This window comes from Coffea arabica, chromosome 8e (genome assembly GCF_036785885.1).
Source record: "Coffea arabica cultivar ET-39 chromosome 8e, Coffea Arabica ET-39 HiFi, whole genome shotgun sequence".
Taxonomy (NCBI): Eukaryota; Viridiplantae; Streptophyta; class Magnoliopsida; order Gentianales; family Rubiaceae; genus Coffea; species Coffea arabica.
The window spans coordinates 52,104,223-52,116,076 of record NC_092324.1 but is presented as its reverse complement, the minus strand read 5'-3'; the positions used below and the strand labels follow the sequence as shown (position 1 = coordinate 52,116,076).

The following is an 11,854-nucleotide window of genomic DNA, read 5'->3' as shown; positions in this document are numbered from 1 at the left end:
CTCTCAGCTGGCCTGAGGCCCGAGTTTAATCTTAAATCCAAAGAACCTCTTCCTTTTTTTTTTTTTCCCTCTATCAAAGGAGATGTGAGATTTTAAAAGCGGAAAAGAGAAGAGAAATTTTAATCCAAAACTTTTAAATCTTCCATTTCACTTTTACATATGTTACATGTGTATGCCAAACACCTTAGTAAATTTTTCGTTTGGATAATATAATTTGGAAGAGAATTTTGTAAATATTATCCTGCATAGATTAAAAATACATTTTTCAACTATTTGTCTATCTCATATACATTATATTACAAAAACTATTATAGTATTATTCCAAATAAAAATTTTCAAGTAATTTCATAGCCAAACAAAATAGAATTATTGGCATAAATATATTGAGCGGGGATTGCATATTTTGCATTGCATTAGCCATGAGTGAAGCCTAGAAGGCTAGGACAAATTTGGTAGGGTGCCAAGGCAAAAGTCCAAAGCCAAAGAACATGGGGCACAAATGTTTATCAGTGTGTGTAATCGCGTTTGGGCCACGATTTCATGTATTTTAAGAAAATATAAATTTATCTAGTCAAAATACAAATTAATTTGAATATAATGTAAATTAATATATATTTTTTTTTAAAAAAATCATTCAAAACGTCCCTCGTATTTAATCAAATGAATTTTTTTGTTATTCACTTTTAAAAAATTAATTTTATGTTCCTCATATATTTAAATCAACAAAATTTGGTCCCATCATAAATTTTCAGTCACTTTTTTATTCTAAATCTACCACTTAACTCACACGTTGTCATTTTTAGGAACAAAAGGATTAGATATCATTTGTAGTTAAATGGATGGTTTGATCTATATTCTTTTTACCTCTAAGAAAATGCAGAATCTAGTCCGAACTATATTCATTTTTTTCCTAAATGAATTTAGTTCAAATTTAGATCGAATTTAGTTCAAATTTAGATATGATCTAAATTCATTTTTTGCCTATAAATAAGTGAGATCTGATTTTTTTTTTATACCTAAAAATGATCACATGTAAGTCATGTGGTAATTTTAAATTAAAAAATGTTTGAAAATTTAAGTTGAGACTAAAGTTTGCTGATTTGAATTTGTAAGAGGCGTAAAATTAATATTTTAAAAGTAAAGGATAAAAAATTAATTTAGCAAAATGTAAAGAATGTTTTGAATGATTTTTCTTATTTTTTATGAGTTCCATATATATTAAAATTAACGTATGTCTTGTAATTTAAACTGTACAACCTTTTTTTTTTCCGCTAATGAACTTGAACCTTTTAAAGTTGCCATGCTACGATCCAGTACTGAATTCAGAGTGATAAGAAATGCAATCGGACCCTCCAAACTGCGACAGCAGAAACCTAACTGCAGTCTCCATCCACATGACAGAAGTTTTTTTTTTTTTTTTTTTTCTTTTTCTGATGTGTATCCCTCTGTTTTTCTCCTTCTTGATGCGCAGAAGGCTGCTCATTGAAACTAGCGCAAACCCCCCACCCCTCCCCCTGTACTCCTCCTCCTCCGTCCCGGAAAAGCCCAAAAATAAAAAAAAATAAAAATCCAGCAATCGCCGCGTTTTCTTCTACAACTCATCTCATCGAGCCCCTAAACAGTAAACATAGTAATACTCGTTAATTAAAAAGCAGTAGAAAATTAAGTGTAATGCTATTTGTAATCATTTTTGGTTATTTACACATTCATCATTTATTTAGTCATATAGTCTAAATGTCTAATAACTGAACTGCACGTTAAAGTGATAATGGGAGTGTGAATAACAAAAATAAAAATAAATAAATTATATGATTAAAGTGATAAAAAAGCGTGAATAATAAAATATAAATATAAGTAACATTTTCCACAATAAATAGAAAAAAGGAACCCCGCCAGCCGAAATGGGCCGACCTTTTCCCGCTACGCTACGTGTAATAGAAATAAAAGTGTAGGCCGCCACGTCTTCCCATTACCAGTACTAGTAATAAGTTGTAGTTAACAAGTATCCCACGCCCTTGCCCTCCGTCCCTCACTCCTCCTCCTTCATACGTGTCTGCTTTTCCTCGTACTCTTCACTGTCCAGTCTCCTCCTCTACCCACGTTAACTGTCCTAGCTTACCACTCTTTGCCTCCCCTTTTTTAAGTTCAAAACACACAAGCCCTCTCCTCCCGTCTTTACAATCCAAGAATCTCTCAAAACCCCCTCCCCCTCAACTCCACAGTCCACCCCTTTTGAAAAATGTTTAATTTCATTGATATCGAATCATTAAAACAGAAAGTTTTAATAAGATGAGATCCCCTCTCGACGGCCACAAAACTAGCACTACAAAGGGTACTCTTCTTGCAAAGAAAGCGAGGAAAGCTCGCCGGAAAAGGCTGCAGATTAGGCGAATGATGACCGCCGGCTTGAAACCGCCCTTGCATTTTAGCGAGGACAAGGATGCATGCGGCTGCGCCAGAAAGAGAAGCTTTGATTACAAGGTGGCAACCTCCAAGTCCAACGAGGCACCGGCAGACGAAGATGTTTCCCTGAAGGACAAGAAGTTGAAAGGGGCTGCCGGAAACAGGAGCGGTGACACGGGTTTTTCAGGTTCTGCATCAGAAAAGAGCACTGCTCCTGGTGATGGAGATGATCTACCGGAGGGAGAAGTTGGTGAAAAAGAGGGAGCGGCGGGCGAAGTGGAAGATCGCGGTAGCATGACCCGGTTAATTTGCGGATCGGTATCGGTTATCGGGCGCAGGAGGGTAATGGAGGATGCATTGACTGTGGCGCCTGGGATAGTGGCCGGACAGTACGAATTCTTCGCAGTGTACGATGGTCACGGCGGGGCAAGGGTGGCCAATGCATGCCGTGACCGCATGCACCATTTGGTAGAAAAAGAGCTCCAAGCAAACACGAGGGACAAAGTATTATCGTCGGAAAATGAAAGTGGAGTTGATTGGAGCCAAGTGATGACGGCGTGTTTCTTGAGAATGGATGAGCAGGTGGTGGGGGTGAGGGGTTTGGAAGTAGGGGAGGCGGAGAGGGCGGTGGGGTCAACGGCGGTGGTGGTAATGGTGGGGCCAGAGGAGTTGGTGGTGGCAAATTGTGGGGACTCAAGGGCGGTACTGTGTCGTGGCGGAAGAGCGATGGCGCTGTCGAATGATCATAAGGTGAAGTTCTGAATTCTCTCGTGTTGTCATGTTGACGATGGATTTTTTTTTCCTTTTTGTTATTTTTTCTTGTTTTGGGTTGTTTTTGTTTTCTTTGGGTTGGGTTGTTTTTGTTCTGAGGGCGTTGAGGTGTCACCTAGGAGATCGTTTACGTCTTACGTGTGCCTTTCTTTCGCTTTGTCGCTTTCCGTGCGATGTCTGTCTGCTTTTGTTTTGTTGTCGACGTCGACTCAGAAATGTTTTAGGAGCACTGCAATGTTTGCATGCATCATGTGAGGTGTGCTGGAAATGCCAGCAACTCCTTTGGGTTTCCTCGTTTAGTTGCCTATCTGACTCGTTTTCTCCAGCTCCAGAAATATCTACTGTACGACCCACTTCACTCACAAAGGTGGCAAAAGGTCCAAATATTGAAGTCTATTCATTTGGAGCAAAAAATTTTTATCTACTAGTGTGTGAGTGTGTGTGTTTGTGTATATATATATTTATATATGTATATATATCATATATGTGAGGTTAAAAATGTAGTGAAAAAATAACAAGGCAATAAGAAACGTGTTTAAAGAACGTCACATCACAAAGGAAATTTTGCCGAATAAGCCATCCAAGCGAAAACGAACATTTTTTCTGTTTTGGGAACAAAAACAAAAGTGTCCAGCAGAAACAGGAAATTCACAATGTAAAAAAAAAGAACTAAAGTGCCTTTTATCAGCCACTATGGATTTGCATGACTCAACTCTGAATCCTTTTCTTTATCTCTTTCGTCGAAGTACTTATCTTCTCATATTAGTGCTAGTTCGGTAGCACTTTCTGGATAAAAGATTTTTGGCATGTTTTCTAAATATGTTCTTAGTATCTTTTTATATTTTCAAATTTTTTTTTTTTTAAAAAATCTCATGCACATTGCATCTCACTGATTTTTCTAGGTAACACTTGTCTTCTCACTGTTTTTTGAAATGCAATCAAAACATGGTAGACAGGGCTTGAAGTACCCAGATATGTTAAGTTGCTAGAGTTTAATCATAACATACCAAATATAACACTGGGGATCAATAATTCGTAAGACCCTCTTCAAATGATCTTTAGGTGGTTTGGACAATTTAAATTCGAAGTTGTTGGTTGACTAGTTGTCTACATATTAACTTATGTCTACATGTTAACTTCAGAAATTTTCAAACAATACTTTTGAAGATATAATGACACGGCTAACCGCTCAAATCTTCCCAAATAGTTGTATCTTATTGTAATAATTTACGTATTATCCAGATTTTTTCTATCGAAGAAGGAACAGAAACTATGCACTTTTTTTTGTGAGGACGACTTTAAAAACTTAATCGCTGTGAGATCTGCTAGTTTTAAAGCTTTTGATTGTCCCCCAAAAAGAAGGAATAAAAAGTACAAGCTGAGGGCAACCTGAATTTATTGTTAGAACGAAAGCAACACTTTTTTTTTTTTGTCATGCTTCCGGTGAATACTACTCCTATCCTTAAGGTAATCATCGATGTTTGGCATTCTTAATTTTCAAAGCATATCTGACACTAATTTCTTTTAGCTTTCACTTTTGGCATTTTATTTTAAGCAGCCTGACAGGCCTGATGAGAAGGAGAGGGTGGAAGCTGCTGGTGGAAGGATCATCGATTGGGACGGTTGCCGTGTACAGGGAGTCCTTGCTACTTCAAGATCGATAGGTACATCATCTTCTAATTCATACTGTGGAAAAATGACTCCAGTGCTTCAGCTTTTGTTTTCATTATCTGCATGAAGTTAAAAGGAGACCTTGCTGATCATTAAGCAAACAAATGCCTAATTCAAGAAATTTGCACTATTCTTATCTTCCTTGTCTCTGGGACTATGAATCTTTTTAATCCTGCTGCACTGATTTATCATGTCTTCATAACGTCTGCGAGTCCCAATCTAAATAAAGTTTGTCAGTTAATATCTGTGTGGGATACAAACAGGCTTCAATCTGAAATCGATTAAAAAAAAGAAGTTTGAGGTTTAGCAAATAACTTTTACGTAAATTTCCATTTATATCGCCGGCATTTTGTGATCATAGTTCCAGTTTTCAATTGTTGGACCAATTTCATTTATACAGGCGATCACTATCTGAAGCCCTACGTGATCTCGGAGCCAGAGGTCAAAGTATGCAAGAGAACAGAGTCGGACGACTTCCTCATCATTGCGACTGATGGCCTGTGGGATGTGGTGCCCAATGACGTTGCCTGTGAAGTAGTGAGGAGGTGTCTGAATGGCCAGATTAGCAAAAGGTTGTCGAAGGAACCTGGTGCTGCGGAAGCTGCAGCAATTTTGGCTGAGCTAGCTATTGCTAAAGGAAGCAGAGACAACATAAGCATAATCGTAGTTGATCTCAAGCAACCAACCGAGCAGCAAAGCTTCCACTAGTTGATTGTACTTACTCGTGTTAATGTCATTTCTGCTTCCCCCAACCCCCCCCCCCCCCCCTCCTCTCCTCGCTGTTGTGTAGGATCTGAACGTGCAATGTACATCGGAGATTTCTCTCATTTTGGACATGGTTGGAACGACGTTCGTTTCTCACTCAAATTCATTCCTTTGGACAATTGGTGGGATTGCAGAAGGTGAATTAGTCGTGAAACTAAGGCTAAGGTGTTCATTTTTATGATTAGCTACTTTTCTAGAACTTGATTAACATCAACTCTCTTTTAAATTTAGCGAATCTGCCGATGAAAGTATACGAATTCAGCAGTTTTATCAGCTAGATAGCACTAATTAGTGCCTGCTACCCTCTAATATGCCCAACCCATGTTGTTAGCTCCCCACACACCGCATGATGTTGTGAAGTTGGGCTACACGTACTGTTTGGAATACGAGGCTGAAGGCCCAAAGAAAAGGTATTACGAGCAACTAGCCAGTTTAGTGTTGCTAGTAGTACATAAGTTTGAACCGGCGGTCCCGTGCAAGTGTGCAATGCTACTCAACGAAATAGTGCATGACCGTAATCAGGTGTCTCTTCTTCGTACAGTTGTAGATTTCATTGGCTGACCAAATTGATCATTCTTTTATAGAATAAGTACTGTTCAATAAGCACTGCAGGTCCCAGTAGTGTATTCCTGTTCGTGATGAGACACAATCATTATGTCACAAACAACGAGCACAGCATTTTGAGGAGTTGTAAGAACAAACCATTTAGACAAAGAAGCTTGTTGATCACAAATTTGCACCAACTATATTCATGTTGAGATCAAGAAAAGTTGTAAACCTTACAATATCACCACACAACGAGTTGAAAAAGTTTAAAAGAAAAAGTACTCAAAGCTTTGCTGTAGAAGAAAACATTAAAAACCCTATTGAGATGTGAAACCTTTCTTCACTTCTCGAAATCTCACTCTTTTTGACTTGTCTCTCAATTCTTCTATGCAAACTCATAATTGAAGTGGAGAAGAAAGAGGATGAGCACTTTTAAATCGTCTCTTCACTCCTTTCTTCCTCCATGCTTCGCACTTATTTAACCTAACTGCAACTAAAACACTGCTGAGATTGCAAATCAACAAGTAATTGAAGTTTTCGGTAGGCCTTCTGGGCTGCTCCTTCTATATGTGCACAATTCTTATATAACTTCGATAAAACTCATAAACCTCTGCTGAGAATGCGTTTTCCTCTTGTCTCAAGCAAATGTGTAGGATGACACCAATACATTTGCAGGAGAAGCAGAATGGATATACACAAACTCGATGCTTTTTCCTGCGGGCAAAGAGTTGGTCCATGCTGGAAATGTGTAAGAATCACCAAACTTTGTGAGACCCCACAGAGGGCCGTAGAGCTTAGATATTGAAATCTTCAAATTCTTCACTGTCTTGTCAGATTTGTTAGTCACTATTGTAGAGTATCGATGGTAAGTTCTTCCATGGTTAAGCCATGAATCTGTCATCCTCTGCTCAACAGTAATTGGATTGGAGGATGAAGCTGCGATACAATAACCCCCACATTAGATAGTCCCACCAATCAGGCAATGTATCTTGGGCAAGGTTTGAGAATTGCAAGATAGTGGACTTAAGTTCCTAGAACTTGAAAAGAATAATACCTGGAGTTGGAGTTAATTTAGGGTGTGGAACTGGTTTAGGCTGAGCCACTGCACCAAATTTGCATGATTAAATTAAGCGAAAACTGCATGATTAAATTAAGCCAAGACTTTGAAACAGATCAATCTCTCTCCACTATACCTGGAAGAAGCTGGTTATAAACGCCTTGGCCACCATGTAGTCTAGCCAAGACACCGAGAATGGGAGCATTGTTGTAGGTAGCAGGCTCAGTTTGCTCATAGTTATCCCTCTGATCAGCAAAATTGTCATATGCATCTGGCCCTCCAACAATAGCACCGGTGAGGACATTGGGGTCACTTGCTTTCCTGCTAAACCAAGTGGCATAACCCCCTCTGCAACTCACAAATGAGGGGTCTACCTTGATGGAGACAATGGATGAACCTCTGTGGTGAACTTGTCTAGGATAGTTGTTCCCATATCCAACCATGTAGCTCGTGGCTCTCGGGTTGTCTCCAAGAATGTAGTCCACCTGCAGTAGCATATGAAGCCAAGCATCGAGTAGTTAGCACAAGACAATTGTAAGAGATAAGAGGTGAAATGCGCCGCGTCGGTTAAGACTCGTAGAGAACAGCTATACCTGAGATTTAGCAAATGAGAGCATTTCAGATGGCGATACGTAGCCAGAAGCACACTTGAGAGACTTGCCAGCAGAAGCAAGATAATCAGAGTAGACAGTGAGAAGGAATGAGGCGCTTGTGACAAACTGCATATTGTTCCACCCCTGGCGGAAAATGAGGCCTCCTGGAGTTCTCTGAACATTCTGATTGCCCTTTCCCATGCACGAACACATGAAAGCCTCGGCTTTTTGCTGGTATTGCTGAAATTCCCCTGTATAACGACCACCTTTCCCTTGCATTAAGAACTGCAACGAAACAATACAATAAGCGGGTTTGTTAGTTCATGAAGCTACAAGGCTATCTATCAATCCAGGCGCACCTTTGATTATATGATTATTTGTTACTGAGTCCAACATTTATGGAAATAACAATTTAGAAGTCAAGAAAACTGTTCGAAAATAGTTAGTGTGGATTAGAAAATATTTTACCTTAGCAACAAGGGTCTGGACGCCAGCATACTTGACATCCCACCCAAATTCAGTCATGGCCCAACCGGTCCCACCAAGAGCATCCCCATTGTTGCCTAGGTAATTTAAGTAGAACTGGTTGTTGGTTGCCTTGTACAACCAGGTTGCTGCCCACAACAACTCGTCCTGCAATTAAAAGCGAGTGAAATGTACTTTTACTAAGGGGGGCAAAAAAAAAAAAAAAAATGGCACTACTGTTTAATTTTTTATTTAGATTGGTTACAAAAAAGGAGGAGGAATCACGTACCGCGTACCCACTAACAGATCGGTAGTACTTCTGGGCCACTGTGATGCTGCTGTCATATTTGCCCCTGTATTTATCAGCAAACTCGAACAGCTGAACACGACAACAAATACATTAAAGCCGCCGCAGAGAGAGAGAGAGGGGATATTCGTGAAAATGAAGGGTAAGACAGGAAAACCAAGAAAAGAAAGATATAAAAGGGGCATATTTTTATTTTTTAGTGGTCCAAAACTCCAAATCCCACCGACAACACACCACGTTTCAAGATCTTACGGGCCCAGACTCCACACCCCGTAGATTTTACCTTTGATCATTTTTTAATTAACGGTTGGGATTTGGAAGTACATCAAAACCGTACAATTAAGAGACATTGCCCGTGAATGCCGGCTAAGATGGGCCCTACGTCCTCCATGAGCCCAATTACGCGCCGTAAGATTTTTCTTTTCTTTTTATTTTTTGCCGTAAGATTTCACTTCACCAGCATTTGAACCGGATGATGATGGGCAATGCTATCAATCAATGCCACAATAATTATCACTAGTGAGTACATATATTAACCCATAAAGGGCAAAAAAAAAAGAGTATGTACTACTCAGCACTTTTGCTTTTATAGATTTCAACGGGGCATCGATTCGCCATTGTTGGTCTCCTGCTGTGCTGATCTATAATTTTCAATTTTGGGCCCTTCCTTCTTCATTCACCAGGACCTCAGTGTAAACGCCATTTATCTTTTGTTTAAAGAATCCATACAGGTTTTACCTCGCATTATTGAAAAGAAAAGAACCCATACTCGAAACAGTCTGTACTGATCAGCGAATATTTTACCAAATGTACCATAAAGAAAAAGAAAGGGATGTTTTGGAACTTTGAAGTCCCTTTGTTGCTCCTTTCGGTGAAGATAAGCATATTCCATTCCATTTGATAAAAAGAGAGCAAATAGTAGTAGTGTAGTTCGTTCCAAAAAGTGCAGCTGATATGTGAACTGTCTGGGTTTCTTTAGTGAAAGTCTTGCAAAAGCTAGCTAGCGTTAGCAACATGGAAGGTCGATTGTGTTCGTACATTTATGGCTATGGTCCAACTTTGACTAAGAAGTAAAACTAGGAGTTCTTTTTTTATAATATTGAAGAAAGCATGCTGGGTTCTCTTATCTCTTATCTTGAAGAAAGAAAGAAGAGTAAAGGTGGAGTCATTAAGCTTTAATGGGATTTGTTGGATTCGTAAAAGCAGAACGCATTCCAACCTCTCCCTGCGGCCTACACCGACACCCACCAGCCTGACAAAAAGCTGAACCTTCGAACTGCCTATTAACTGCGACCGTTTTACTAACCTACGCACCATCAACTGTTGCTAGCGTGCGCCAGTTCATTCATTATTGTTCTCGGTGGACACTCTTTCTCTTTTTCTGTTTTCTTTTAAAAAAAAAAATTGTAATTTGTAAGGGAGAGGAGGTCTCAAACCAAACCAAACCAAACCGGATCCTCTCGCTCTCTCGTCCAGTCCAATGAACACATTCTCAGTGGACAGCGACCACTAACTATAAGTATTACTAATAAACCAGTTAGTTAGTTATGTAAACACTAGTACTATCAGAGAACTTTTGGTCTAAAGCCGACATTAGAGATTCGGAATTAATAAAAAGTTAAACAACATTTTGACTATGCAAATACGTATGAGTGTACCTGATAAGCATGGTTGAGAAGCTCATTGGAATATGCACTATTATCACGGCGGAAAACGATCGACGCAGCGGCCATTGCGGCCGCAGTTTCAGCAGCGAGGTCAGATCCGGGATTGCTTGGGTCAATTCTGTAAGCAGCCCTTGACGTGGTCATGTCCTCTGGCCTTTGCCAGCAGTAGTGGTCTGTGTTACCATCTCCAACCTACCAAAAAATAATAATAATCCCACCAATGCTTAAAAATGTAAAAAAAAAAAAAAAAAAACAGGGGACCTCCTAATCCCGTATTAAACGGGTAATTTTTTTTCTCTCAAAATGACGTACTGGTTCACTCCTTGATTTTTAAGAGAATTCATATTGTTTCTTGAAGAAATGGAATTGGAAAGTCCAATGTTAGATTTAACTACGAAAGAATTTGTAGTTTCTTAAAAATGTTGGAATCGCGATGGCCAAAAGTGGTAGTGCAAGTAGACCAAACTCCTTGACCAAAAGATTTCTACAATTAAAAAAATTGCTCGCAATCTAAGCAACGAATCCCAACATTTAATCAAACGTTAATTTTTTTTTTTTCAAAATAGAGGGAACCATTACCTCCCCATAGAGGACATTGGGTTGGGGATGAGCTTTGATGAGATAGTCAGTGCCCCACTTAATGGCATCCATGGCATGGCTAAGCTCACCACTCGCAGCCATTTGCCCCCCATACTCGATAATGCTCCAGGACATCATAGTCACTGTAAATGCCATGGGAAGCCCAAACTTCACATTGTCTCCAGCATCATAGTACCCTCCAGTTAGATCCACCTAAGACAACTCAAGAATTTGAGCTAAATTAGCAATTGCACGTGAAAAATGAGCCACAGAAGTTAAAACATCAAAATGTGGCTTAAATAGTTGAACTTACCCCGCTGGGCTTGCCATCATTGAGACCAGAATTGCCCCTCCATTGGACCCTTTGGTTTCTTGGCAAGTAACCAGATCTCTGAGCTTCAAAGAAGAGAATGCTCTTGCTTAGAGCTTGGCTATAATCGTGGCCTGCAAATGCTAAGGGAAGAATCCCAAGTAGCAGAAACAGAGGAGCAATGAAACAGAGTTTCACAGTATTCTCCATTAATTTAAAGCCAACCCTTGCTACAAAAACTGAAAGGGACACCAAAAATCAATTTCTGCAACTATATAGATCTGTTCTGAAAACAGAAGTGATATCTTCTGTATGGAAAATGCCAATGTTGGTTTTGTTTATAATCTAGTGCATAACTTCTGAGGAACTTACCCCAGAAGAGAAGAACAGGAATAAAGTAGAGAGAGGAATAGAAAGAGGTGAGTGAGGGGAGTAGGGGAAGGGGAAGTGCTTGTATATATGGAGGTCGAAGAGGGGGTGGAGGGAAGGTGCCAATTGTTCAGAAATTAATGCACTTACTAGTTTTGTAATTTTTAATTTGCTGAACTAGTAGTATTTTATTAACGTTGTTGTTACTACCGCATTTTTTTTTTCTTTTGGTTTTATTCGTCAAGGGTTAATGAGCTGATAATTTGAGTGGGGAAGAAAAAGAGAGAGAGAGAGAGTGAAAGAAACAGAAAAGGGCAGAGTCATGTGCCCTTGTTTCGGCGCTTTTGCTAG

The 11,854-nt window shown here is 39.4% G+C and overlaps 2 protein-coding genes across 3 annotated transcripts; one reads left to right on the top strand and one right to left on the bottom strand.

The window, feature by feature from the left end:
* Positions 1–2,142: 2,142 nt before the first annotated feature.
* Positions 2,143–5,883, top strand: LOC113703008 (protein phosphatase 2C 51). 2 transcript variants are annotated; one of them, XM_027224215.2, is made up of 3 exons: positions 2,143–3,153; positions 4,733–4,838; positions 5,246–5,883. In XM_027224215.2, exons 1-3 carry the CDS (start codon positions 2,290–2,292, stop codon positions 5,551–5,553), a joined length of 1,278 nt encoding a protein of 425 aa, XP_027080016.1. In that variant the 5' UTR covers positions 2,143–2,289; the 3' UTR covers positions 5,554–5,883. The 2 variants fall into 2 exon arrangements, with proteins under 2 accessions (XP_027080016.1, XP_071917678.1); XM_072061577.1 differs by having other exon boundaries at positions 2,150–3,153; positions 4,703–4,838.
* A 431-nt stretch (positions 5,884–6,314) lies between these two features.
* LOC113703007 (endoglucanase 6) lies at positions 6,315–11,563 on the bottom strand. The gene is made up of 9 exons (XM_027224214.2): positions 11,138–11,563; positions 10,825–11,037; positions 10,237–10,437; positions 8,561–8,650; positions 8,275–8,439; positions 7,807–8,091; positions 7,350–7,698; positions 7,211–7,258; positions 6,315–7,092 (listed from the first exon to the last, which is right to left on the bottom strand). The coding sequence occupies exons 1-9, from the start codon at positions 11,342–11,344 to the stop codon at positions 6,794–6,796; spliced, it is 1,857 nt and encodes a 618-aa protein (XP_027080015.2). The 5' UTR covers positions 11,345–11,563; the 3' UTR covers positions 6,315–6,793.
* Positions 11,564–11,854: the final 291 nt, after the last annotated feature.

What these genes read in the sequence shown, in the direction of transcription:
- LOC113703008 (XM_072061577.1), top strand. Translation starts at nt 2,290, where the DNA reads ATGAGATCCCCTCTCGACGGCCACAAAACTAGCACTACAAAGGGTACT. An exon ending in CGCTGTCGAATGATCATAAG is followed by an intron (nt 3,154 to 4,702) that starts GTGAAGTTCTGA and finishes AATTTCTTTTAG; the next exon opens with CTTTCACTTTTGGCATTTTA. An exon ending in TGCTACTTCAAGATCGATAG is followed by an intron (nt 4,839 to 5,245) that starts GTACATCATCTT and finishes TCATTTATACAG; the next exon opens with GCGATCACTATCTGAAGCCC.
- LOC113703007 (XM_027224214.2), bottom strand. Translation starts at nt 11,344, where the DNA reads ATGGAGAATACTGTGAAACTCTGTTTCATTGCTCCTCTGTTTCTGCTA. An exon ending in ATGATGGCAAGCCCAGCGGG is followed by an intron (nt 11,038 to 11,137) that starts GTAAGTTCAACT and finishes GAGTTGTCTTAG; the next exon opens with GTGGATCTAACTGGAGGGTA. An exon ending in TCCAGACCCTTGTTGCTAAG is followed by an intron (nt 8,092 to 8,274) that starts GTAAAATATTTT and finishes GTTTCGTTGCAG; the next exon opens with TTCTTAATGCAAGGGAAAGG.